At 36.7% G+C, this 27,539-nt stretch overlaps 1 protein-coding gene across 3 annotated transcripts in view; it reads left to right on the plus strand.

Moving 5' to 3' along the window:
* The window catches only part of BRDT (bromodomain testis associated), a 79,482-nt gene that overhangs the window by 39,415 nt on the left and 12,528 nt on the right, over positions 1 to 27,539 (plus strand). For all 3 annotated transcript variants that reach the window (XM_059137733.1, XM_059137735.1, XM_059137734.1), the window contains exons 14-16: positions 2,208 to 2,266; positions 5,340 to 5,511; positions 12,106 to 12,206. In XM_059137733.1, coding sequence (XP_058993716.1) covers positions 2,208 to 2,266; positions 5,340 to 5,511; positions 12,106 to 12,206 — 332 coding nt within the window. The remainder of the gene's footprint in view (positions 1 to 2,207; positions 2,267 to 5,339; positions 5,512 to 12,105; positions 12,207 to 27,539) is intronic.

The raw sequence follows: 27,539 nt of genomic DNA on the forward strand, positions 1-27,539 counted from the left end.
AGTTCACATTTATTATCTGATTCAGTCTTCTTAAGGTGTAGGTATGCATTTCATCACAGTTCCCTGGAGAATTAGTTGACAGTATATGTGTTACCACTATATTGTTCAATTTCATTAATATTTTCAAGACCTGGGGCTTCTTCACTGATTGAAATGATGTCTTAAGCTTGGTAGTGAAAATGTGTATGTTGTTCTTTTAATTGCAAAGTCCAGGAACTCATAAATAAACAGAAATAAACAATTTTACTTCACTACATTCCAAAAAGTCAAGTATGTAAGAGTAGAATGAGAAACAAAATGCTGAGTCTTACTCTGTCGTTATTCATCTATCCATAGTCTGTAAGACTTTTATGAAACATACTATATTGGGTGGTTTTGACTTTTTTTATTGCAGTATAATTGACATCAATAATCTATTAGCTTCAGGTGTTTAACGTAGTATTCAGCATTTGTATACATTACAAAATAATAACTACAATAAGTCTATAGTCACTATTCTGGTTTTTTCATTTAAAAATTCTTTGATGCCTTTTGTAGTGTCTTCAGACTTGGAGATGCTAATTTTTAAAATTCTGAGCTTTATATATCAAACTAAATAATGCCCTTGAATTTTTTAGTAGAACACTAATGTGGTATGTCATATTTTACTTTAAGTTCATACTTAAGAATTTATGTAAATCATAGAATAATGTAGTTTAGCTGCATATTTGAATAGTTAAGATGTATAGATGTGCATATAGTATATGACCATATTAATGAAGTCTGTTTTTTTTGTTCGAAGCCGAAACCATAATTTATCCCCTAAATGTGAAAGCTCCTTGGATCTATAGCCTCAGTCTTTGCTCTCTGTATTCTTCCCCTCCACCTAACCTCCAACACTTAAATAATACTTAGAGGAGTGACATTAAGATGGTTCTCGTCATTTCAAATACTTGAATTCTTTAAATTAAAGCACTTAATTGAGTGGCATTTAGCAGTTTTAACAATGTCCAGCATCAAACATTTTAGGAGAGGAAAGAACAGTAACACATCCAGTGGAAACTGATGGCATTTCAGGAGACAGAAGGTAATTATTAAAATTAGAATGTTTTAAGTTTGAATAAGATTTTGTGTTAACCAGCTGTGGTGCCCTAGAGCCCAAGGCAAATAATGCTTAGGTGGCTCATGGATGCTTACCTGGAAAGCTGGGTCAAGGCATTAACTGCTGGTTCGGTGCTTTACCTCATTGACCTAGGCTTATGATTGGGGAGGAAAGCACCAGAATCAATTGTAAGATAAAGAGGAACCTATGAGTACTGCTTCAGAGATTTCTTTTTGTATCTATCCTCCCACCAATGTCCCCTGTAAAGGTATTTCTAAAGGTAAAGAAGGTAGTATAAAAACCATTTGTTGGGGCGCCTGGGTGGCTCAGTGGTTAAGCCGCTGCCTTCGGCTCAGGTCATGATCTCAGGGTCCTGGGATCGAGTCCCGCATCGGGCTCTCTGCTCGGCAGGGAGCCTGCTTCCTCCTCTCTCTCTCTGCCTGCCTCTCTACCTACTTGTGATTTCTCTCTGTCAAATAAATAAATAAAATCTTTAAAAAAAAAAAAAAAAAAAAAAAAAAAAACATTTGTTGCTACATAATTGAGGCTGCCAAATAGCTAGAGAGTAAATAAAGGATTATTTGGGGTCTTTCCTAGAGTGGTCTTAGAGGAGATTTTTTGCCATGAAATCAAATAGATTCACTTTTCATAAAAGACTCAGTCAGATCAGTGACATACCCTTCTCTTATAGTAAATTCTTAATTACTTAATTAAGTCCCTTATGGCTATATTTATGGCTGCTTGATAAAAAGGTTTTACTGTAATTCATCCGACTTATTTAAAACCTTATCTGTGTTATAACTTGTTCCTTTTTAAACTATTTTTCAAACTCTTTACTATGCTATTCTTTTTGCCTAAATAATCCAATTTGAAATTTGTGAGTGGGTATTTCTTCCATTATGTGGAAAAGAAAATATCCCTTTCAAAAAAGTGTTCTTTTAGAATTTTGACTGGTTCAAAGGTCAAAAACCTGGTTAACTATAAGAATTTCTTGATTTAAGAGGTTGCTATTAAAGGTATTTTCTTGAAATGACCATTTTATTTCTAATATGAAAATAATTTATAATTTAAATGGTAAGTTTTAAAGCTGGTAAATATTGAAATATTTCTTTATATACATTTGCAGAAATGTTTCCTAAATTTACTGGAGTAAAACAGAACGATTCTCCTAAAGAACAAGTAAAGGTAAGTTAATTCTTCCATTTTTTACCTTAGAATTTTAAAATGTATGCTGGGACTCACTGGTATAGTAGTAAATTCTTTAAAATTTGTTTTGAATTTGGGTGCCTGGGTGGCTTAGTTGGGTAGGCATCTGCCTTCATATCAGGTCATGATCCCAGAGTTCCAGGATCAAGCCCTCTACCCCTGCTCTTCAGGGAGTCTGCTTCTCCCTCTCCCTCTGCTTCTCTCCCTGCTTGTGCTCTCTTGCTCACTCTCTCAAATGAATAAATAAAATCTTTAAAAAAAATTTCATCCTGAAGAAAATACAATATAAGAAATAGTTGGCTACCTTTTTCTAATAAGGTATAACTATTCTATAAATCAGACAGATTGGTAGAACAAATTATAGAAGTTTAGAATTAATCATGAGAGTCTAAATACAGAGGGAAGGCCTTGCTTTTCCTATATGTACACAATAGGATATAGGGTGTGTACAGTAAGGTGGAATTTTAAGAGTAGTAGGAAAATGGTAGTTAGGGTTTAAGATAAAGCTTTTAATTAGGAGCTATTTTTATTACATGTATGGTTAGTAAATGACCTGCTTTGAAAAGGATAGAAGTAATTTTATCTGTTACTAATTCAGGTTATCATTTTCATTAAATTTTTAATCCTTTGTACCCCTCTCAAGTATAGAATTACAGATATATACCTTTATTTATTATAAATTATTTAACCTCACATATCTAGGTTAGGAATATACAACATAAATACCTGTCTTGAGGGAGCTCTCAGTTGTGAGAAGAAATAAAATCACATGGATAAGAGGTTGAATAATTAGTGCTATAATCTCTATTCATAATTTATTGAGAAAATGAAGAGGAACATACATACCACCTGAAGGAAGGAGCGCTTACTATGGGTTTTAAACTACAGGGAAAAGGAAGAAATGGTTAATACGTTGACATAAATTAAGGACTTATTTTTTCTTTTAATCTAGTTTTATTTAGCAAGTGCTTGATGGGTGGATGGTATACTGTGTAAGAAACAATATCTGATAAATGTGCCAAGTCATAGTGGCAGAAAAAATGCTGTACTGAGAAGAAAAAAAGGATTGCTAAGCAGTGTCTATCAGGAGCTGAGATTTATACCCAAGCTTTGTTTTGAGAAACAGGATGAACACACTAGGGTATACTTTCTGTCCATACAACACACACATGTGTTTATGTGTGTGTCCACATACTTTCAATATTTCTTAAAATCACTTAAAATTCTATACAAATGTATAAAATGTTGGCCAATTAAGTTCAACAGGAGATATACTTTTGTATGTATTTATCAACATATACATATATATCTATTAACATCTGAACTCTAATAACTTTACTGTCACTAAATGTTAACATAATCAAAAATAAAACCATTTTCTGATGGAGCCATAATATTCCATTATATATATGGACCATATCTTCTTTATCCATTCATCACAGTTTGGCGATTGTGGCCATTGCTGCTATGAATATTGGGGTACAGATGGCCCTCCTTTTTCACGAGGACTTTAAACAGAGGTAGTAGCCTGAAGAGAGGCAAAAAAGCACAAGAGGTGTTCAGGGAAATATGGCGATATAGGGTAAATACAACAGGGAAATACACCAGGGAGGGCTTTGAATACTTAGGTGAAGTGGTAACTAATATGGTAGGCAAGAGTGAGTTCTTGAAGGCTTTTGAGTAGGAACAAAATACAGATAGTCTATTGCCATAGGTATTAGAGGAATCAAAATTATATTAATGAATTTTGAAAGCATTCTTCATACATAGCATATAGAATGCTGCATAATAATCTGTTTGTAGCCAGAATTTTTTCAGTGTCCCTCTTTGAGGAACAAAGCACCCTTTGATAATAAAAGGATTTTTTTTTAGGAATATGAATAAATACATATATTTGTGTGTTTCAAAAGCTGGTTTTGTTTTGTTTTGCTGATTTAAACCTCAGCATTTGACTTTAAGTTTTGGGCTTGGGTCTGTATTATGGTTGGGATAAACATTCTTATGGCATTAGTTTTATTCAAGCTAGCGTGGATAGGTATTCATATACTTGCCTTATCTACTCATTCACCCTAACTCCTTTGTTAGACGGAAGAGAAAGATTCTTAGTCTCGGTATTATCTATAACTTAAAGCGTAGTAGGTAAGGTACCTGGGCTTTGGTACTATAACTTAGCTTGCAGCTGAACAGATGTAAGATTCTTGGTAAGTTGCTTTTATTATATCTAAGTCCTATTGCAGACTGTAAATGGGGAGGATAGTTACACCAAACTCATGAGATTATTGTGAGAATTGAAGAGCTATATAAAGGGTTTAGCCTGTTGCCTCACATATTATAAGCATTTAAAAAATGTTAGCTGTTACACTACAATTTTTAGTAGTAAATTGATGAGAATTTGTTGATAGTCTTACAGATAAACTATCATATGATTTTTACCCACCCTTCCCATTATGTCTATAATTAAGTAACAAAAATGGGGTAAAAGAAAGCGGATTAGTCTCTAGATTTTTTTTTAAAGATTTTATTTATTCATTTGACAGAGAAAGAGATCACAAGTAGGCAGAGAGAGAAAGGGAGGGAAGCAGGCTCCCTCCTGAGCAGAGAGCCCAACGTGGGGCTTGATCCCAGGACCTTGAGATCATGACCAGAGCTGAAGGCAGAGGCTTAACCCACTGAGCTACCCGGGTGCCCCAGTCTCTAGATTTGGTTTAAAAGCTCAGTTTTTGTTTTCCATAGCTCACAGGAAAACATTGGGAAATAAGCAGCACTATTTAATAAATGCTTAAGTTTATTTGTATTACTAACTAAGATTATAAGCTTCAACTAACTCTACTTAGAACTATAGATGGCCAAGTCATTTAATCTTTCCACACCTTGGTTTTCTCATCTATAAGAATGGGATAATTAATACCTTCTAAGTTTGTATGACTTAAGTAACATCATTTTTTGAAGCTAGAATTATTTCTCCTCTAGTGTTTTTATTTTTTTTTTTTAGTTAAACCTCTTGTGTAGTTAAAACTCTGAAAGACAATTTTATTTATCTTTCTCTTAACAGATACCATCTTCTGCGCAAGATAAAGCATCTGCAAAAACTACGCTTGTTTGTCAGACCTCATACTCATGTGAAACACTACCAAATCACCACCAGTTAGCATTTAATCATCAAGAAGTAGAAAATGTACAGAGTGTGAAAAACATTTCACCTTTACAAAATCTGCCTCCCTCAGGTAAAAACCTATCTGGTAAATAATAAATTCCAGGTTAGAAATAATCACTGAAGCACAATGTTAGAAATTATCTGCTTTATACCTAAAGGTACTGAATACATTTGGTTTTTTAAAAAATTTTATTTAAATTCAATTGGCCAACATATCATTAGTTTGAGATAATTCATCAGTTGCATGTAACACCCAGTGCTCATCACATCATGTGCCCTCCTTAATATCCATTATCTAATTATCCCATCCCTCCACCTACTTCCCCTCCAGCAACCCTGTTTGTTTCCTGTAGTTAAGAGTCTCTCATGGTTTGTCACCCTCTGATTACTTCCCATCCATTACATTTGAATAAGAAAATTTACATGTGCAGTTCACACTCAACTTACGTTCAGGTAGGATATATATATTGGCATAGGCCATATATGAAAACCTGTCACTGCCAGAGTCCATACTCCTATGTTCTGAGCAGATTTCCATGCCTATTTGAGTTGGAAAGGTAGGATGGAATATGGAAAAGGTAGAGATTTTATAGGTAGAGAAATTAAGTTACATACATGAGAAATAGTTTATAGCTAATGAAACATGGGCTAGAAATACTTGCCTGGCAGTGGTTCCCATTTACCAAAACATCTTCCAAATCTGGCTAAATTTTTATATTGTTTGATTCATTGGACTCAATATCCTGTCTGTTAGTCTTGTCAGAAGTGAAGGTATTGCCTATCTCATCCTGATTTTCCTGCTGCTGTATGGCACAAAGGATAATTCTCTGATACTGATGAGCCAAGCCTAGGAGTGCCTGAATCTTGCAGTACTATTCAGGTCTAGCCCAGAGACAGGTGTGACTATTCCTTATCCATTTCTCCTTCCGTCTAGGCTGCTCACTGGTTTGTATTTGGCCTTCCAATGACAGGGGTTTCTCCAAAGCAGAAGAAGTTTCTAAATTGTTTTACTATAGCACAGATTAGGAGGAACAGAGACATTTTGTCCTCCTTTATTGCTTCCATTGATAGTTCCCTACTGTTCTGTGTTAGGTATTCCATATTGTATTTAACTCAAGTTTTAGCTCTTCCCAAAGTAACACTGGAGGGCATCCCAAGAATAAAAATAAATGAAGATCCAGAATATGAAATATTTACATCTGTCCTTTTTGGAAAAAGATTTTCAAATTATGCAGGAGGATAACTGAAGATGTTGTAATTTTAGGTCAATAATTACCTTGAATGCAGGTGTTCCATTTGGGTTTTTATTTTGTATACAAATAGCTTCAAACGGGAGCATAACAAATTAGATTTTATATTAGGAAGTTATTACTGCTTAACTGTGAAGGGGCAAATTAAGATGAAGATGCTCTGGTGTAGTTGGGATCAAGTAAGGAAGCTGAGTGCTGTAGTCTAGGAAGGAAATTATGAGGACCATAAATAAGGCAGTAAGTATGGAAAGGATGTGGATAAATTAGAAAAATATTTTTGTGGTGCAGTTGATAGGATTTGTTAGAATGAATGTCTCACCAGGCATCCAGTAGTTGGACTGCCATTAAGTGGTGGTGCTCACTTTGGACATGTTTGAGGTACTAGAGTATCTAATTGGAAATACGCAACTATAAATAGATTTCTAGAACTAATGTGGTATAATGAGAACTGTAATTTAGGAATCACTGGTATATAGAAGCTACTTGAACAGACAATGAATGAAAACACCTAGGAAGATGTATAGAGCAGGAAGAGAAAGGTCAAGGGCAAAATTCTAGGAAATAAAACTTCCACAGTAAAAATAGAAAAAGTTAAAAGATGATGTCATCAAATCACACAGGTATAAAAAAGTACCACAAGAGTATATTGGAGTGCATTAAAGTAAGATGAGGAGTGAGGAGAGAGGTTTAAAATTAGCAGTGTGAGACTTTTTGGTTTTGCAAAAGGTTTTTTAGTGGTCATTGTGATTGGGGTAGAAGCCAGATTTTTGTAAGTTGAGAAGTAATGGAATCTGAATGTAAATGACTCTTTCAAGAAGTTTGTTGGTGGAGAAGATAGCTGTGGCTTTAACAGGAAGATAGTTTTAATTTTTGTTTTTGGGGCTTTGTTTTGTTTTGTGGGTATTTGTGTGGGGGGGATGGTGGGGTTTTTTTTGGTAAGGGGGGAGACTTTTTCATTATGTTTTGCGTTTTTGAATCAGAGAGATTTGGACATTTTTAAAGGTTGATCATGAGAGCCAGGGTAGAGAAAGGTGTTGTTTTCATTAAGAGTAAGTTCGTAGAAGATTGGTAGGGGTAGCCCTGAAGAAGAACTAGACCGTAGAAAACAAAGAATGCAGTCAAGATGTTCTTTTGTTCCTATTTTAAGAAAACATCCTAGAACATCCTATCTGTGAAAAGTCAGGCTTTCAATATCTAAGTCTTCAGTTGGGGTAAGCTTACTGTATTACTTAAATTTTGATTTATGTGTGATTGTGAGTAAAAGGAATTTGTGTGAATATTGTATAAAAGGAATGCATGGTTGATGCCAGAGTGGCTGTTCTATTGCATTTACCAAAATTTTTCAGAACCGAGTGGTTTGCATTTGCCAACTGTAGGTGGCACTATGCCCAAGGGAAACTGCAAATGTGTATAAGCTAACATGTATATAGAAGCTTACTTTTCTGGAGTTTAATCTTGATGGAAATAAATTTTTAGTTAAATCTTTATTTTTTTCACTTACATTTTCTTAATAAAAAAGTTTGGCAAAATGCTAGTACATAAAAGCTTCAAGAAATTGATCACGTGTTACCAGTTTTTTCAAAACAACTGCCATCATCTCTGCATGAACTGGAAAATGCCCATGTTTTTTTCCTTACAATAAATTGAAGTTTTAAGTTATAGAGGATTACTAGCTTTATCCTTATAACTTACCCATTTCCCAAATTCGTCTCTAGCTTATAAATCTTCCCTTAATGATATTAAGAATTCTTTAAAAACAAATATTTATGCTGTCATATAATTATGAATATGGAAAATGAAAAGGTAAATCAAAGAGTTTGCCAGCTAGTAGGAGAAATAAACAACTGGTATAGAAAAAAATAATGTTCCCTAAAAGAAATTAAAATTTAAAGAGGTGAGGAAGGCAAAATTACCTGATCTCTTTGGCAGATGTGTATTTTACAGATTAATTATCATTTGAGCTGGATATTGAAGGAAGAAGTAAGACTTATCTATGTATATCTAGGACTGAAAGGCATTTTGGATGGAGGAAACAACATGCATGAAGGTATTTAGGCAATCAATAATTGGATGTGATTAAAGCTTTGGTTGGATAAAGAGGAATATGGGGGAATGAATTTGGAAAGGTAGACCAGGTTCAGATCATAAGGAACCTTGATATCTACAGACTTTGGACTTAATGGTAACGGTATAGTCATTGGGGAGCCAGTGAAGGTTTTGTTTTTGTTTGTTTTTGTTTTGAGCAAAAGTTGTGCTTCAAGGTAATTAATCTGCCAATATTATATAGGCCAGTTGGAAGAATGGGCCATAAGGCCCAGAGAAAGAAGAGACCAGTTGGGTTTTTGCAGTAGTAGGGAAAAAAAATGAAATAATGGGAAGAAAAAAAAGTGAAAGGTTGAAAAAAATTACAGGTGTAGAATGAGCAGGTCTGCAAAAGATAAATATATGCTAGATTTTAATAACAAAGTATAAGCTTCAGTGGCTCAGAGAATATGGGCTAGATACTGGTACAGGTTGAAAAACTAAGTCTGTGGAAAGAGAAGTTCTGTGGTGTTTTGCAGTACCAAAGGGTCATCCCCATAAGAATGTTTTTCAGAGAGTTGGACTCTTGACATACTTGGCAGGCTTCTGTGACACTATTTTCTTCATCATTCCATCTCTTTGAGTGTTCCTTACAAGTATCCACCTGTTTTAAAATGCTGATAATACTCTGGGTTATATCATTAAGCCTTTATCTTATTTATATCAGAGTATTCCAGCCATGTTCCAAAGCCTAGGTTTACTAAGCTCGTAGTGATCCCCTAAACTTATAGCAGTAGGCGTGGAACAGCCTTCCCATTTACCCAGGTCTGCCATACATTGATTATTTTCTACTTATTATAACATGTAATGGGAGGCAGTGAGCTCTACATTCTGCCTGAGTGATCTTGGCGTCTGTGACTTCTAGTCTCATTTTTACAAATCAAGCATCCAGGCTTCATACATATTTTTATTTATTTATTTATTTATTTTAGATTTTATTTATTTGACAGAGAGAGAGAGAGAGAGAGAGAGAGATCACAAATAGGCAGAGAGTGGGGGAAGCAGGCTCCCTGCTGAGCAGAGAGACTGATGCGGGGCTCGATCCCAGGACCCTGAGATCATGACCTGAGATGAAGACAGACGCTTTAACCCACTGAGCCACCCAGGTGCCCCAGGCTTCATACATATTTATACAACTCTAATGAACCTCTTTTCTTTTTTTTTTCTTTTTTCTTTTTTTTTTTTTTAAAAAGGATTTTATTTATTTATTTGACAGACAGAGATCACAAGTAGGCAGAGAGGAAGGTAGAGAGAGAGGAGGGAAGCAGGCTCCCTACTGAGCAGAGAGCCCGATGTGGGTCTCGATCCCACGACCCTGAGATCATGACCTGAGCCGAAGGCAGAGGCTTTAACCCATTGAGCCACCCAGGTACCCCGAACCTCTTTTCTTAAACATCACATAGGCATGTCAAACATAGCATGCCCAAACTGAATTTCCCTATTTTAATCCCCACATTTTCCTCTTTTTTTTTTTTTTTTTTTTGCTTTAGAGTAAAACGTTATTGTTTTATTACCTACCAACAGGACTGGCCTCCATGCCACAGTGGACATTGGGCTCAGGGTATGTGTAGGCTGTGAGGAGGAGGTGATGACTAGGAGGCTGCTTTGAAGGAAAGGAGTGGTCTGGCAGCCAGGCTCAAGAGCCCCTCAGCTTCACTTCCACCAATGGTTAGACCTTGTAAAGTAGTCATGGCAGGCTGTGGCTGTGCCACCAGTAAGATGAAGAAATTCCAGGAAATGTAGCTGCCCATCAAAGTTGAGGTTCAGTTTTTTCATCATGCAGTGACACCAGGATCCTTCTGGTTCTTTGTGAAGGCAGCCAGTTCTGTATTCATGAAGGTTAGCAACTCTGTCTTAGAGAGTGCAGTTGTTACCCTCCTATCCAGCTCACTTCTGGAAAATAGTAATCCAACAGATAGTGCACTGCTCAGTCTCAGTAGGCCTGGACATTTTGCCATGTGTACATGGAGCAGGCACAGAGCCTGTGACTAGGTGGCAGCCATGCTATTCCTCTTTAACTCTTGGTAATAACACTGCCACCACTTATCTCAGCCAACTGAGAGTCGGTTAGAATTTACTTCTGCTGACATACATGCTCTTTTTACTTCTTACAATAATCTTAAATAATATCTCGCCTTAAGCACAAAAGGTATGTAGTTGTAAACTTAAAGCTTAACTTCCTATTTTTTCCATTCCTTGTTGAACTGAGAAAATATAGGCATATTGGGCTATGTAGGGACATGCAGATTTAATCTTTGTTCTGTCATTCTTGCCTCTATTGTAACTTTTTTCTCACCCTTCTGTGCTCACTCCTATCCCTTGATGTTCCTCTCTTCTTCAAGCCTCAACTTCAACTAGTAGGATTTGGCCAGAGAATCAGTCAAGGGATTGATGAGTAGTAGAAGCTTAAATGTAAGTTCCTACAGTATGTAAGTGCCTAGATTTCTGTGAACTTGAATCATTTAATAAAGATAGCTGCGTACTTTTCATTTGTCTACTTTGTCCTTTTACTTCTTGTGAGGGCCTTTAGAAAAGTATTAGGGAGAACTAAAAGAGAAATGACCCAAGTAAGTTCATGCATCAGAATGTCCTTGGTTGCATATGACAGAAAAGTCTGTTCAAGATGGCTTGAACAATAGGAAGTTATTTCATTCGCATTTATAATCACTAGTCCAAAAGTAGGTTATTTAGGCATGGTTGAACAAGGCGTAAGTTCGTTTTCTATAATTATATTTATCAATAATAAATGAAATATTTGTATGAAAGTTTAACAGCTAATAGGATTTCATAGTTTGTTCTCTTCACCCGAATCAAGCCAACCTTTTGCATTTTATACTCTTCTCCTCACTAGCTATTCTAGATATTTAGTGTCTTAGTTCTTCCATTCTTTGTGTTTTGTTTTCAATTTCAGCAAGAATTATCTTTTACTATGAGCCCTGTATTGGCTTAGGCCTGCTCTTTCCTAAATGACTCACTGGTGTTGGGGTAACCTAATGAAAACCCATCTCTGGAGTGACAGTCAGTTTGCGCACTAGAGGACTGCTGTACCATGGGGACTGGTGGAACACATTTTGGTGGGCGAGCCACAGTGTCAGTTATCCTTAATGTAGACAGAGCAAGAGGACATAAATTTCAAGTGAAAAATGTTTATTTTACAGTATAACAGTTCATCAACTAAGAATATTCCAAAGTTAAAACCACATGAAAAATTAATCATTTTGTTTTCCTAGTCTCTGGCCTGGGGGTGGGGTCAGGAAGGGAAAGAAAGTCAAATTATGGACAAACAAAATGAAGTTTCTTGATTATACTGTTCTAAAAATGTGTGCATCTAGGTGATTCTGAACAGCATTTGAACGGCCTAACTGTGATGCATCAGTGTGGTGATAATGACACAGCGATGTTAGAATCTGAATGTCAGGTATCCGTGCAGAAGGTAAGAGTAATGTTATTTTTTCCCCCACAGATCTTGAAGGGATTAAAAACCGAACATGGAGGTGGCACAAGGGGTATTTTCAGACTTAACTTGAATGAGATTTTGGATCTCTAGGCCCATTTAATTTAAAAAAAGTATTTTTTGGTGTATTTTTTTAAAGTTACTTGTGAATAACACCTTCCTTCTCCCTTCTACCGGAAGTTCTCACACTTGTGTTTAATGTAAGTTCTGTAATGCTGGTGTGTGCTAGCTATCCTAATGTTAAAGCATGTCCTAAAGCTGTCTTTTAGAATCTGTTATGGGGGATTTCCTAATGGAATCTTTTGTGCACTTACTCTCAAACTACACATCAGTCATTCTTTCAACAAATATTATAGACATTTGGGATGCTTTAGATACATATCAGGTGTTCTTCTAGGCATTTGAGTCATTCTCAGAAACTTACTATGAGGGAAATGTTTATATATCCTCTTTTCCCTCCCTCCTTTCCTCCCTTCCATTTTTCATCTCTTCCTTTCCTTTATTTTTTACTTGCAAGGACGTCAGAGGGCAATTTTTATTATTTCTAAGTATTTGCCCACACTTAGGAATGTCTAACATTTCACCATATGGAGCATACTGATTTAGTCCTTGTGTTTTCTTAGTATTTATAATTTTCTTAGATAATTTTGTGCTAATAATTATTATCATCAAAGATTATGTTGAATTTGGGTGTTCTGTTAAATAAGAATCATTTTTAAAAGTGCCTTTCCTGGGGCACCTGGGTGGCTCGGTTGGTTAAGCATCTGCCTTCCGCTCAGGTCATGATTGCGGGGTTATGATATCGAGCCCCACATTGGGCTCCCTGCTCAGTGAGGAGTCTGCTCCTCTGCTCCGCAGCTGTGCTCTTGCGTGCACTCTTCTATCTCTCTCTCAAATAAATAAAATCTATTTTTTTTTTATAAAAGTGCCTTTTCTGATATCCAAAGTTAATTTTTTGTTTTACTCGTCTTTTTTTTAATAACAGAAGTGTTGCCCATCCCCTTTACAATGGAAAGTGCCACAGAATTTCTTAAATATTTGGCTTACCTATAATCTTTGTTTCTAACTTAACACAACTGTTTATAATTTTGACTGACCCAAAATAAAGTTTGAAAACAATAAGGAAATTTCCAAAAGGGCAAAATAAGCAGCAAAGCATGTAATGTATGTCATACTGTTGTAGTTTGTGCCATAGGTAAAAGTGACATGTCTTCTTTGTTTATTTCTAATGCCTAGCATGTAGCAGAAACTGAACTGTTGAAATGAAAGCTTAAGAAGGAGTAAGATTATGTGGCTTGTTCTCTTCGGAGCAAACTGTTTCCATTCTTTATTCCCCAGCAGTGTTACCTCCTATTGAGAAGAGAGGTTATAGAGTATCAGTGCTAGAAGAGATTTTTGAGTATTAATCTGTGTGCCTAAACTATAGCTCAGGTGGTTCAAGCATCTTAGTGTCAAATAAGAGCTGGGACTAAAACAAATTTCAACAAACATTGAATCCCTGGTCTTTTTACATTCTTCTCTCACTTCACCCTCAGGAAAAGATCTCTCTTATTACCAACAATAACTCATCTCTGTTCTTAATTCTCTTGTATTCAGCAGATTTATTATGGAGGTCTCCTGCCATCTCTGTGGTCTCTATTACTCCTTTTTTGTTGTATTTTCCTACTACCTGTTTACATTTTAAACCAGGGTTTCTCTTGTTTAACACTGTTAACATTTTGGGCTTGGATAAGTCTGTGTCAGCGGCAGGGCTGTGCGTTATAAAATGCTGGAACCTTAACTTCTCCCCCACTGGATGCTAGCAGCACCCTTTCTCCCACCCCCATGGGACAACCTAAAGCATCTACTTACACTGCCATGTGTCTTTCCTGGGCTGAGGGGAATCACCCCCAAGTGAGAACCAGTGCCTTAGTTTTGCCTTGCATCTAGCTGCTCTTCTGTCCCTGTTGTTTGCCCTATTAGAGGAACCAGTGACCTCTAAAATTGTTGCATCCTTCCCAAAGTCTTCATAGGGTAAGAAACCAGGATGTTCTACTTCTTTATCTGATTGAACATCCGGTATGGTGATTTCAGTTTTAGTGTCTCTGCAGATGACTCAAATATATATTTCTAGTCCTGACCTCCTATACTTTTTAAATGTTTTTGATGACTTCTCAGTGTCCTGCAGCCAAGGAGTTGCTATATTCTTTTGAGTTTCACTTCCAATATGTCTCCTTTTCTATTTCCACCTCACAAACTAGTGAAGTGGAAATAGAATATTCACCACTTTTAATATTTATAACTGGTTTGACTTGAGACCCTCCTTATTCTAATCCATTCTACTTTAAGCATTATGTTCCTCTTGGATGTGTTCCTCTGATTTTACTCATCTGTATGAAAACACCACTGGTTTCTAACTTTGACTACAGAATGAACATTAAACACCTTTGTGATACTGAGCTAGCTTTTCACTCCTCTAACAAGATGCCTTATAACTTATTGCAACTGAACTGTTCTTTTCTCCCTAAATATTTATTTTATATCTTTAATTATATGCATACTTTGATGAGGAATACTTGCCATTCTCATCTCCACCTTTCTAGTTTTCCTGTTCTTTGTGATACCTGAAAAACTGTCCTGTACTCCAAACTCACATATGAAGTTTATTGCTTTAGTATCAGCCAAAACTTCATTGAAATTTAGTAAAAATTTTAGGCACAAAGCTAGAAATCAATTTTCATCCTTCCTTTATTCCCTGTTTAATATAATGCCAGGTTTTACCATGGTTGCCTCAAACCTCTATCTGAAGATGAGATGCTTTTTTTAAATTTATTTGACAGATAGAGATCACAAGTAGGCAGAGAGGCAGTCAGAGAGAGAGGGAAGCAGGCTCCCTGCTGAGCAGAGAGCCCAATGTGGGGCTTGATCCCAGGACCCTGAGATCATGACCTGAGCCGAAAGCAGAGGCTTTAACCCACTAAGCCACCCAGGCGCCCCTGAAGATGAGATGCTTTAAATGACCAAGTAGTCATAAGAATTCTGCAACTGGCATTTAGCCTGTTCCGTGAGTAAGAACAGAATAGATTTTATTGGCAGCAAATGGCAAACACTTCCGAAGGACATCTAGGTGACCACTGGTGATGTCTGACTCCTTTTATTTCTTTGGGACAGAAGTTAAAGTCCCATGAATATATCTAGTCACACATTTCCTTATGCTTTATCTTGGGACCCTTGACAATTTTCTCCCTAGTATTTCATGGAAAAATATGAAAAGAGCAATTAAGCATACTTACTATGGAGAAAATTATAAAAAAATAAATTTCAACAGAGGATGTTTAGGTATTATATAATGCTCTTCTTCCCTTACACAGTAGGCAGGTTAACTCTTTTTTTTTAAATTGAGATATAACAAACATGAAGTGTTAGTTTTCAGATGTACACTGTAGTGATTCATTATTTGTGTATAATAATTCAATATTTGTAATGTGAAATGATCACAGTAAGTCTAGTGTCACACAGTTACAAATTGTTTTTCTTGTGATGCAGACTTTTAAGGTCTATTCTCTTAACAATTTTCAAATATAATCTAGGTTATTAACTGTTAGTCACCATGCTGTATATTACATCTACTGAACTTAGTTATTTTATAGCTGGAAGTTTGTACCTTTTTTTTAAAAAGATTATATTTATTTATTTGACAGAGAGAGATCACAAGTAGGCAGAGAGGCAGGCAGAGAGAGAGAGGAAACTGGCTCCCTGCCGAGCAGAGAGCCCGATGTGGGGCTCAATCCCAGGACCCTGAGATCATGACCTGAGCTGAGGGCAGAGGCCTAATCCACTGAGCCACCCAGGCATCCCAGAAGTTTGTACCTTTTGACCCCCTTCATCCAATTTCCCCACTCCTCACCACACTTCTCTGGCAGCCACAAATCTGTTCTGAGTTTGGTTTCATTTTTTTTGTTTAGATTCCACGTATAAGTGGAATCATACATTATTTATTTTTCTGCTTTATTTCACTTAGCATAATGCCCCCCAAATCAACCCATGTTGTTACAAATGGCAAGATTTCCTTCTTTTTTATGGTTATTTTTAATTTAATTTTTTGAGGAACTTCTATACTGTTTTCAGTAGTAGCCATATTGGTTTATATGCCCATCAACAGTATGCAAGGATTCCCTTTGCTCTACATCCTCACCAGTACTTGTTATCTCTTATATTCTTGATGATAACCATTCTAACAGGTGTGAAATGATACCTCATTGCGGTTTTGAAATGCATTTTTCTGGTGGCTAGTGATGTTTAGCACCTTTTCATGGACCTGTTGTCCATTTGTATATTTTCTTTGGAAAAATGTTCAGATCTTCTGCCTGTTTTTTAAATGGATTGTTTGAGTATTTTGTTATTGAGTTTTAGGAGTTCTTTATGTATTTTGGATATTAACCTGTTATCACATACATGATTTGCAAACATTTTCTCCAGTAGCTGACCTTTTTTGTTGGTTTCCTTTGCTGTACAGAGCATGGAACTGTCCAGTTTTCCCAAGCACCATTTATTGAAGAGACTATCCTTTGCTCATTCTATACTCCTCACTCCTTTGTTGTATATTAATGGACCAAATTTGTGTGATTTTATTTCTGGGCTCTGTTCTGTTCAAGTGATCTGTGTATCTTTTTTTATGTAAATACCATACTATTGTGATTACGATAGCTTTGTAATATAGTTTGAAATTAGGAAGCATGATGCTAATTTTGTTCTTTTTCAAGATTTCTTTGGCCCTTTGAGGTCTTTTGTGGTTCCATACAGATTTTAATATTGTTCAGTTTCTGTGAAAAATGCCTTTGTAATTTTGATAGGACTTCATTGACTCTGTAGATTGCCTTGGGTACATTTTAACAATACTCTTTCTTTGAATCCATGTGCATGGAATATTTTCTCATTTATTTGTGTCTTCAGTTTCTTTTACCAGTTTCTTTCACAAGTCTTAGAGTTTTCAGTGTATAGGTCTTTCATGCCCTTAGTTTATTATTCCTAGTTATTTTGTCCTTTTTGATGTAGTTATAAATGTAATTGTATTTTTAATGTCTTTTTCTGATAGTTTGTCATCAGTGTATGAAAACAGCATGAATTTTTGTATAATGATTTTGTAACTAGCAAATCTACTGAATTTAATAGTTCTAATAGGGTTTTATTCTTGTTGAGCCTATAGGGTTCTGTATACTATCATGTAATCTGCAAATACTGACAGTTTTACTTATGATTTGAGTGCCTTTTATATGTTTTTCCTGCTAAATTGCTCTTGCTAGACTTATAATACTGTGTTAATAGAATTGGCAAGTGTGGGCATCCTTATTTTGTTCTTGATATTAGAGGAAAAGCTTTCTTCTTTTCACTGTTGAGTATGTTATTAGCTGTGGTTCTTGTCATATAAAGCTTTTTTGTATGAGACACCTTACCTCTCTGCCCACTTTGTTGAGACTTTTTATTATCTCAACAGCTGTTGATACACCTGGGAAGCATAGTCAGTTAAGCATCTGACTCCTAGGTTTGGCTCAGGTTGTGATCTCAGGGTCATGGGATCGAGCCCCCACATTGGCCTCTGTGCTTGGCTTGGAGTCTGCTTGGGTTTCTCTCTCCCTCTGCTCCTCCCCCCTTTCAAATAAATAAATTTTGTCATATGCTGATACAGAATATATCAGTTGAGGTAATCCTATGATTCTTCTTCATTTTGTTATTGTGGTATATCATACTGATTGGTGGATGTTGAACCATCCTTGCATTGCTGGAGTAAATCCTACTTGATTGTGGTATATGATTCCTTTAATGTATTGTTGAATTGGGTTTGCTAATTTTTTTTGAGGACTATTTATATCTGTTCATCAAGGATATTGGTCTATATAATTTCCTTATGTTCTTACCTGGTTTTGGTATCAGGGTAATCCTGGCTATAAAATGAATTTGGGGGGCGCCTGGGTGGCTCAGTAGGTTAAAGCCTCTGCCTTTGGCTCAGGTCATGATTTCAGGGTTGTGGGATCAAGCCTCATATTGGCTCCCTGCTCAGCAGTGAGCCTGCTTCCTCCTCTCTCTCTGCCTGCCTCTCTGCCTACCTGTGATCTCTATCTGTCAAATAAATAAATAAAATCTTTGAAAAAGAAGAAAAAATATTAAAATGAATTTGGAAGAGTCCCCCTCCTATTTTGGGGGAGAAGAGTTTTCTGAGAAGGACTGGTATTCTTTAAATGTGAAGCCATCTGTTCTTGGATTTTTTGTTTAGAGGCTTTTGGTTACTGACTTTTTGTCCTCACTAGAAATCAGTTTGTTAAAGCTTTCTGTTTCATTACCATTCAGTCTTGAAAGACATGTATGTTTCTGGGAATTTATCCATTTCTTCCAGGTTCATTTCCTTGACTTATAATGGTTCATTTAGTCTCTTATGTTTGTATTTCTGTGGTATCAGTTTAATATTTTTCATTTGATTCTATTTGAATCTTCTTTTTCTTCGTGAATCTAACTCAAGTTTTGTCTATTTTTTTTGTCTTTTCAAAAAATAAGCTTTTAGTTTAATTAATCTTTTCTCTTGTGTTTTAAAACTATTTCTGCCCTGGTCTTTGTTATTTCCTTCCTTTTACTAACTTTGGGCTTTGTTCTTTTTCTAGTTCCTTGAGGTGTACAAAGTTAGGTTATGTGAAATCTTTCTTGTTTCATGATGTTATCACTGTAAACTTCCCTATTGAACGGCTTTTACTATATCCCATACAATTTGCTAGTAGTATTTCACTTTCATTTGTTTCAAGATGTTTATTGTTTTTTAAGTTTCTTTCTTGAGCCACTGGTTGTTCAATAGCAGCATGTTGTTTAATCTCCATATTTGTGAATTTTCCAGTTTTATTCTTGTAATTGATTTCTAGTTTCATATTATTGTGGTCAGCAATAATGCTTGATATAATTTCAGTCTTCTTACATATATTCAGACTTGTTTTGTGGCATAACACATGATCTGTACTGGAGAATGTGGCCGTTTAACTCTTAGAAGGGCCTTCTAGACTTGCATTGTATAGTGTCCAGTATGGTAGCCACTAACCACATATGATTATTGAGCCCTTGAAATGTGGCTTGTGCAACTGAGGAACTGAGATTTAAGCCTTCTTTTTTAATTAATTTAAATTTAAAACTGATAGTTCAGTTTTTGGAAAACATATGTTTGGAATAATAGTTTGATTGTGCATATCCACTTTTTCAACTATACATTTTATGAAATGTGATTGTAAATCTTTGTCAAAGATTAATCATTGGTTTCTTTCTCTGTTCTGTATTCTGTTCCATTGATTGATATGTCTGTTTTTGTGCCAGTACCATACTGGTTTGATTGCTATAGCTTAATAAGTGTATCTTGAAACCTGGGATTGTGATACTCCCAGTTTGATTCTTCTTTTCCAAGATTGCTTTGGTTATTTGAGGTCTTTCTGGTTCCATACAGATTTTTAAAATATTTTATTCATTTATTTGAGAGGGAAAGGGAGAACATGAGTGGGGTGAGGGGTGGAGGGAGAAGCTGAATTCCTGCTGAGCAGGAAGCTCAATGTGGGGCTTGATCCTGGGACTCCAGGATCATGACCTGAGCTAAAGTCAGATACTTAACTGACTGAGCCACCCATGGTTGAGCACCCATGGTTCCATAGAAATTTTAGGATTATTTGTTCTAGCTTTGTGAAAATTTATTTATATTTGAAATTGATTGCATTAAATCTATACATTGTCTTGGGTAGTGTGGACATTTAAACAATATTTGTCCTTCCAATCCATGAGCATGAAATACCTTCTATTTGTTTGTGTCATCTTCAGTTTCTTTTATCAGTATTTTATACTTCTCAGTAGAGGTCTTTCACCTCCTTGGTTAAGTTTATTCCTAAGATGTCTACTATTTTTGGTGCAATTGTAAATGGGATTGTTTTCTTAGTTTCTCTTTCTGCTACTGCAGTATTAGTGTATAGAAATGTGATGGAATTCTGTATATTGATTTTTTTTTTTTTTGGTATACTGATTTTATTGTACCCTGTGCTTTACTGAATTCATTTATCAGTTCTAGTAGTTTTTTTGGTGAAGTACTTAGGGTTTTCTAAATATAGTATCATGTCATCTGCAAATAGTGAAAGTTTTACTTCCTTACCAATGGCAGTGCCTTTTATTTCTTTTTGTCTGGTTTTTTTTTTTAAGATTTTATTTATTTATTTGAAAGAGAAAATGAGAGAGAGAGAGATAGCATGAGAATGGGGAGAATTAAAGGGTGAAGTAGACTTCCCTCTGAGCAGGGAGCCTGATGCAGGACTTGATCCTGGGTCTCCAGGATCATGACCTGAGCTGAAGGCAGTTGCTTAACCAACTGAGCCACCCACACACCCTCTCTTGTCTGGTTGTTAAAACTTTTTTTTAGTTGGACTTTCCAACTATGTTGAATAAAAATAATGAGAAGGGGCATCCTTGTCTTTTTCCCGATCTTAGGGGAAAAGTTGCTATCTCACTTATTTCTGCTTCAATCTTTATCATTTCCTTCCTTCTGCTGACTTTAGGCTTTGTTTGGAGTTATCATTCTAGCTTCCTTAGGTGTAAGTTTAGGTTGTCAGTTTGAGATTTCTTGTGCATCTTGAAGTAGGCCAGTATTGTTAAAAACTTCCCTCTTGGCATCCCAAAGATTTTGGACCATTGTGTTTTTATTTTCATTTGCCCCTACACATGTTTTGGTTTCCTCTTTGATCTCTTGGTTGAAAAATTCATTGTTCAGTAGCATGATATTTAACCTCCATATATTTGTGTTCTTTCTAGATTTATTCTTGTGGTTGACTGCTAATTTCATAATGTTGTGGTTGGGAAAGATGTGACATGACTTTGATCTTTTTGAATTTGTCAAGATTTATTCTGTGGCCTAACATGTGATCCACTCTCCATACTGGAGAGTGCTGTGTTTCCACTTGAAAAGAATATGTATTCTGCTGGTTTAGGATAGCATGTTCTGACTGTATCTTTTGGTTCCATCTGATCCCGTGTGTCATTCAAAGCCACTGTTTCCTCTTGATTTTCCATCTTGATAATATATCATCAATGTAAGTCAGGTGTTGAAGTCCTCTACTATATTATATTGCTATTAATTACTTCCTTTGTGTTTGTTATTAGCTGCTTTATGTATTTGGGTGCTCCTATCTTGGGTGCATAGATAGGTACAACTGTTAGATCTTCTTATTATGTCTCTTGTTTCAGTCTTTGTTTTAAGGTCTGTTTTATCCACCCATAACCAGGAAGGAAATTGAAGCAGTAATCAAAAAATCTCCCAACAAACAAGAGCCCAGGGCCAGATGGCTTCCCAGGGGAAATCTACCAAACATTTAAAATCATGTTTGTGGGGTGCCTGTGTGGCTTAGTGTGTTAAAGCCTCTCCCTTCAGCTCAGTTCATGATCCCAGGATCCTGGGATTTAGCCCCGCATCAGGATCTCTGCTCAGCAGGGATCCTGCTTCCTCCTCTCTCTCTGCCTGCCTCTCTGCCTACTTGTGATCTCTGTCTGTCAAATAAATAAATAAAATCTTAAAATCATGTTTGTTTGTTTTTAAGATTTTATTTATTTATTTATTTGACAGAGAGTGAGAGAGACATTGAGAGAGGGAACACAAATAGGAGAAATGGGTGAGGGAGAAGCAGAGTTCCCACGGAGTTGGGAGCTTGACATGGGGCTAATCCCGGAACCCTGGGATCATGACCCAACCTGAAGGCAGATGCTCAATGACTGAGCCACCCAGGCACCCCTCTACCAATACTTAAAGAAGAATTAATGCATATTCTTATGAAACTGTTCCAAAAAACCAAAATGGAAGGGAAGCTTCCAGACTCATTCTCTGAGGCCAGCATTATCTTGATTCCAAAATCAGACAAAGACCTCACCAGAAAGGAAAATTACAGACCAATATCCCTGATGAACATGGATGCCAAAATTCTTAGCAAAATACTAGCCAGTAGGATCCAACAGCACATTAAAAGGATTATTCACCATGACCAAGTGGGATTTATTCCTGGGCTGCAAGGTTGGTTCAATAACTGCAAATCAATCAATGTGATAATACTACTTGATAAAAGAAAGGATAAGAGCTATATGATAGTCTCAGGAGATGGAGAAAAAACATTTGACAAAGTACAACACATCCTTTCTTGATTAAAACTTTTCACATTGTAAGGATAGAGGGTACATACCTCAATATAATAAAAGCCATCTATGAAAAACTTCCAGCAAATATCATTGTCACTGAGGAAAAACTGACAGCTTTTACCCTAAGGTCAAGAACATGGCAGGTATCTCCACTATCACCACTGCTGTTCAACATAGTACTAATGATGAATAATATGTTGGCTAAATGAACATAAAACAAGATTATAATAAAAAAGATTTTAAGGGGCACCTGGGTGGCTCAGTGGGTTGGGGCCCCTGCCTTCGGCTTGGGTCATGATCCCAGGGTCCTGGGATTGGGCCCCGTATCCGGCTTTCTGCTCAGCAGGGAGCCTGCTTCCCAGCCCCCCTCTCTGGCTGCCTCTCTGCCTACTTGTGATCTCTGCCTGTCAAGTAAATGGATGAATCTTTAAAAAAAAAAGATTTTAAAAATCACATACACAAAAAATGTCTATGCTACCTAGAGCAATCTATTCACTCAAAATGATCCCTGTCAAAATACCATTAGCTTTCGTCATAGAACTAGGGCAAATAATCATAAAATTTGTATGGAACCAGAAAAGACCCTGAATAGCTAAAGGAACATTGGAAAAAAAAAAAAGAAAGAAAGCCGGAGGCATCACAATTCTAGACTTCAAGCTCTATTACAAGGCTGTAATCATTAAGACAGTATGGTACTGGCCCCAAATAGACACATTCATCAGTGGAACAGAATAGAGAACTCAGAAAAGGACCCTCAACTCCATAGTCAACTAATCTTCGACAAAGCAGGAAAGAATATCCAATGGAAAAAAGACCATTTCTTCAACAAATGGTGTTGGGAAAATTAGACAGCCACATGCAGAAGAATGAAGCTGGACCATTTCCTGACACCATACACAAAAGCAGACTCAAAATGGATGAAAGACCTCAGTGTGAGACAGGAATCCAAATCCTAGAGGAGAACACAGGCAGCAACCTCTTGGACTTAAGCTATAGCAATTTCTTGCTAAATACATCTCCAAAGGCAAGGGAAGCAAAAACGAAAATGAACTATTGGGATTTCATCAAGATCAAAAGCTTCTGCACAGCAAAGGAAACAGTCAACAAAACCAAAAGACAACTGACAGAATGGGAAAAGATACACGCAAATGACATATCAAATAAAGGGCTAGTATCAAAAATCTGTGAAGAACTTATCAAACTCAACACCCAAAGAACGAATAATCTAATCAAGAAATGGGCAGAGGACATGAACAGACATTTCTGCAAAGAAGACATCCAGATGGTCAACAGACACATAAGAAAGCGCTCAACATCACTTGGCATCAGGGAAATATAAATCAAAGCCACAGCGAGATACCATCTCACACCAGTCAGAATGGCTAAAATTAACCAGTCAGGAAATGACAGATGTTGGCAAGGATGCAGAGAAAGGGGAACATTTCTACATGCTGGTGGGAATGCAAGCTGGTGCAGTCACTCAGGAAAACAGTATGGAGGTTCCTCAAAATTTGAAAATAGAACTACCTTACAACCCAGCAATCACTCTATGGGGTATTTACCCTAGAAATACAAATGTAGTGATCCAAAGGGGCACATGCCCCCGAATGTTTATAGCAGCAATGTCCACAATAGCCAAACTATGGACAGAACATAGATCCATCAACAGATAAATAGATGAAGAAGATGTGGTAAACACACACACACACACACACGAATATTATATAGCCATCAAAAATTGAAATCTTACCATTTGCAACAACACGGTTGGAATTAGAGGGTATTATGCTAACTAAGCAAAATAATTCAATCAGAGAAAGACTGTTATCATAGGATATAACTGATGTTTGAAATTTGAGAAACAAGAGAGAGGAGCATAGGGGAAGAGAGGAGAAAAGAGGAAAAAATAAAATAAGACGAAACCAGAGAAGGAGACAAACCTGTAAGGATGCTTGGTCTCAGGAAACAAACTGAGGGCTACTGGAGTGGGAGGGTGTAGGGTTGAGGGTAGCTGAATGATGTATGTTGAGGGAGCAGTATCTGTTGGTGAGTGCTATGCATTATGAAGGACTTATGAATCACAGACCTGTACCCCTGAAACAAAGAATTCATTGTATGTTAATTAAAAAAAATTAAAAACTAAAAAAGGGGGCATTACAGGGTAGACATTTAATGAAATAATTGTAGCTTTAACAGGTATATTCTTTAGTACAATGGATTTTTTTCACAATGAAAATGTGTGGCAGTAAAGAACACAGTGACTAATGACTATAATTTGAGGTCACTAATTGCTATGTTTTCATGACCAACAGGTTTGTTTTTTTTTTTAGTTTTTATTTATTTATTTGACAGAGATCACAAGTAGGCAGAGAGGCAGGCAGAGAGAGAGAGAGGAGGAAGCAGGCTCCCCACAGAGCAGAGAGCCCAATGCAGGGCTTGGTCCCAGGACCCTGAGATTATGACCTGAGCCTAAAGCAGAGGCTTTAACCCACTGAGCCACCCAGGTGTCCCTGACCAACAGTTTTACCAACCATTACTTTTGTACCGTGAGGGCAAATGTCAACACAGGGAAAATGGTGTGAATAATGTTTCAGTATTATTATGGAAAGTGTTTTGATCTTGTGGACTCCCTACAAATATCTGAGGACCTTCAAAGATCCATGGATAACATTTTGGGAACCACTTCTGTATAGGAATCTATTAAAATAAATATACCACACTAAATTAAAAAAAAAATAAAAAGAATAAAGTCTGTTTTGTCCAATACAAGCGTTGCTCTCGTGGTTTTCCTTTCTCTTCCATTCACATGGTAAATGTTTTTCCATCCATTCACTTTGAATCTGCATGTGTCGTTAGTATGAAATGAGTCTCTCAGAGACAGCATATTGGTGAGCCTTGCTCCTTTATCCATTCCATCACCGTTTGTCTTTTGATTGGAGTGTTTAGTCCATTTTCGTTCAAAGTAATTATTGGTAGGTATGGACTTACTGCCATTTTGTTGGTTGATTATGGTTATTTTTGTAGGTCTTCCCTGTTGCTGATTTCTTATTCTTCCCTGTTCCTGATTTTTTTCCTGTTCTCTTCTCATACAGTTTTTTTGCTTTATTTAGTGATAGGCTTGGATTCTCTTCGCTTCTCTCTCTCTCTCTCTCTCTCTCTCTCTTTTTTTTTTTTTTTTTTTTTTTTTTTTTTTGGCGTATCTATTACTGGGGTTTTTAGTTTTTGGTTACTATTAGGTTTGTATGTAATATCTTATGCATATAGCAGTCTGTATTAACTTGATGGTCCTTTAGGTTGGACCTATTCCTTGCTACTGTACACCCTACCCCCATTAAGTTTTAGGTATGTGGTATCATACCTTACATTCTTTTATTTTGTGAATCCCGTGACTAATTTTTGTGACTATACTTAATTTTACTGCTTTTTTGTTTCCTATTTTTCTTACTCCTAATTACGGTCTTTCTTCCACTCAAAGAGTCCTCTTTAATATTTCTCACAGGGCTGGTTTAGTGGTAATGAATTCTTTTAACTTTGGGGAAGTCTTTCTCCTTTTCTGAATGATAGGCTTTCTTGCTAGAGTATTCTTGATTACAGATTCTTTTTTTCTTCAGCATGTTGAATGTATCATGCCTCTTTTTTCTTGACTGTACAGTTTCTGCTGAAAAATTAGCTGATAACCTTATGGGGCTTTCCCTTAAATGTTTTCTTTTCTTCTGAAGCTTTTAAAACTATAGTTTGCAATTTTAATGACTATGTGTCGGGGTGCCTGAATGGCTCAGTAGCTAAGCATCTGTATTCAGCTCAGGTCATGATCCCAGGGTCCTGGGATCAAGCCTGGCATCAGGCTCCCTGCTCCACGGGAAGCCTGCTTCTCCCTCTCCCACTCCCCCGCTTGTGTTCCCTCTCTCACTCTGTCACACACCTCTCTCTCTCTCTCTAAGTCTCTGATGAAAAAATAAATAATTAATATATAAAATCTTCCCAAAAATAAAATAATTACTATGTGTCTTGGGGTGGACCTTCTTGGATTGATTTTGCTGGGGCTTCTCTGTGCCTCCTGGATCTGGATTTCTGTTTCCTTTCCCAGATTTGGGAAGTTTACAGTTATTATTTCTTCAAATAAATTTTCTCTCCCCTTTTCTGTCTCTCTTCTTTCTGGGATTCGTATAATGTGAATATTATTATGCTTGATGTGTTGCTGAGTTCCTTAAGTCTTGTTTCATCTTTTATTATAATTACTACTACCACTACTATTATTACTAGTTTCTCTCCTTTTCAGCTTGATTGTTTTCCATTACTGTACCCTCCAGTTTGCTGATCTGTTCTTGTGCTTCCCCAGCCTACTATTTATTCCATCTGGTGATTTTTAATTTCACTTACTGAGTTCCTGTTCTCTGGTGTGTTCCTGTGTGTGTATGTGTTTTCCATCTCTCTCTCTTTTTTTTTTTAATGGTTTCACTGAGGTCTTTCACTCTTGTCTGAAATCCAGTGAGTATCTTTATGACCAACACTTAAATTCTCTTCTAGACATACTACTTACCCGTTTCATTTTAGGTCTCTGGCTATGAGTTTGTCCTGTTCTTTCATTTGGGACGTATTCCTCTTCTCATTTTGTTTAATTCTCTGTCTGTTTCTTTGTGTTACAAAAGTCACCTACATCTACACTTGAAAGTAATGGGCTTTTGAAAAAGAGGTCATGTAGTACCCTTCCTGCAGTGCAGTGTTTCCTGTTTAACAGAACCTGGCACTTCAGGCATGTCTTCTGTGTATGTCATGTGTGCCCTACTGTTGTCACTAAGCCACTTTTGCCTTCAGCCTACTTATGTGCAATGGCTCATTTCCTGTTGTAGGCAAGATTTGGTTCCAGTTTTGTTAGTGAGCCAGTCTTCAGTTGCTTTGGGTTTAAGTTGAGTCAGACCAGGCATTTGCCACAGAGGCAGTAGCAGAGAACTGCTGAGTGCAGTGCTTTCCCTGTGTTTTGTCCTGACAAGCTTTAATCAGTGATTGGGTCCTGGAGCTAGCCTAGATGTCTGGCCCCAGCCCATGGCTGGGGCTGCAGTTGGACTGCTGTGTATGTTTATCTCTCCCCAGAGTAGTGGTCACTTTGGAGTGGTACTAGTCTCTGTCAGGGCTGCTTGCACATTG

This window comes from Mustela lutreola, chromosome 10 (assembly GCF_030435805.1).
Source record: "Mustela lutreola isolate mMusLut2 chromosome 10, mMusLut2.pri, whole genome shotgun sequence".
NCBI classification, from domain to species: Eukaryota; Metazoa; Chordata; class Mammalia; order Carnivora; family Mustelidae; genus Mustela; species Mustela lutreola.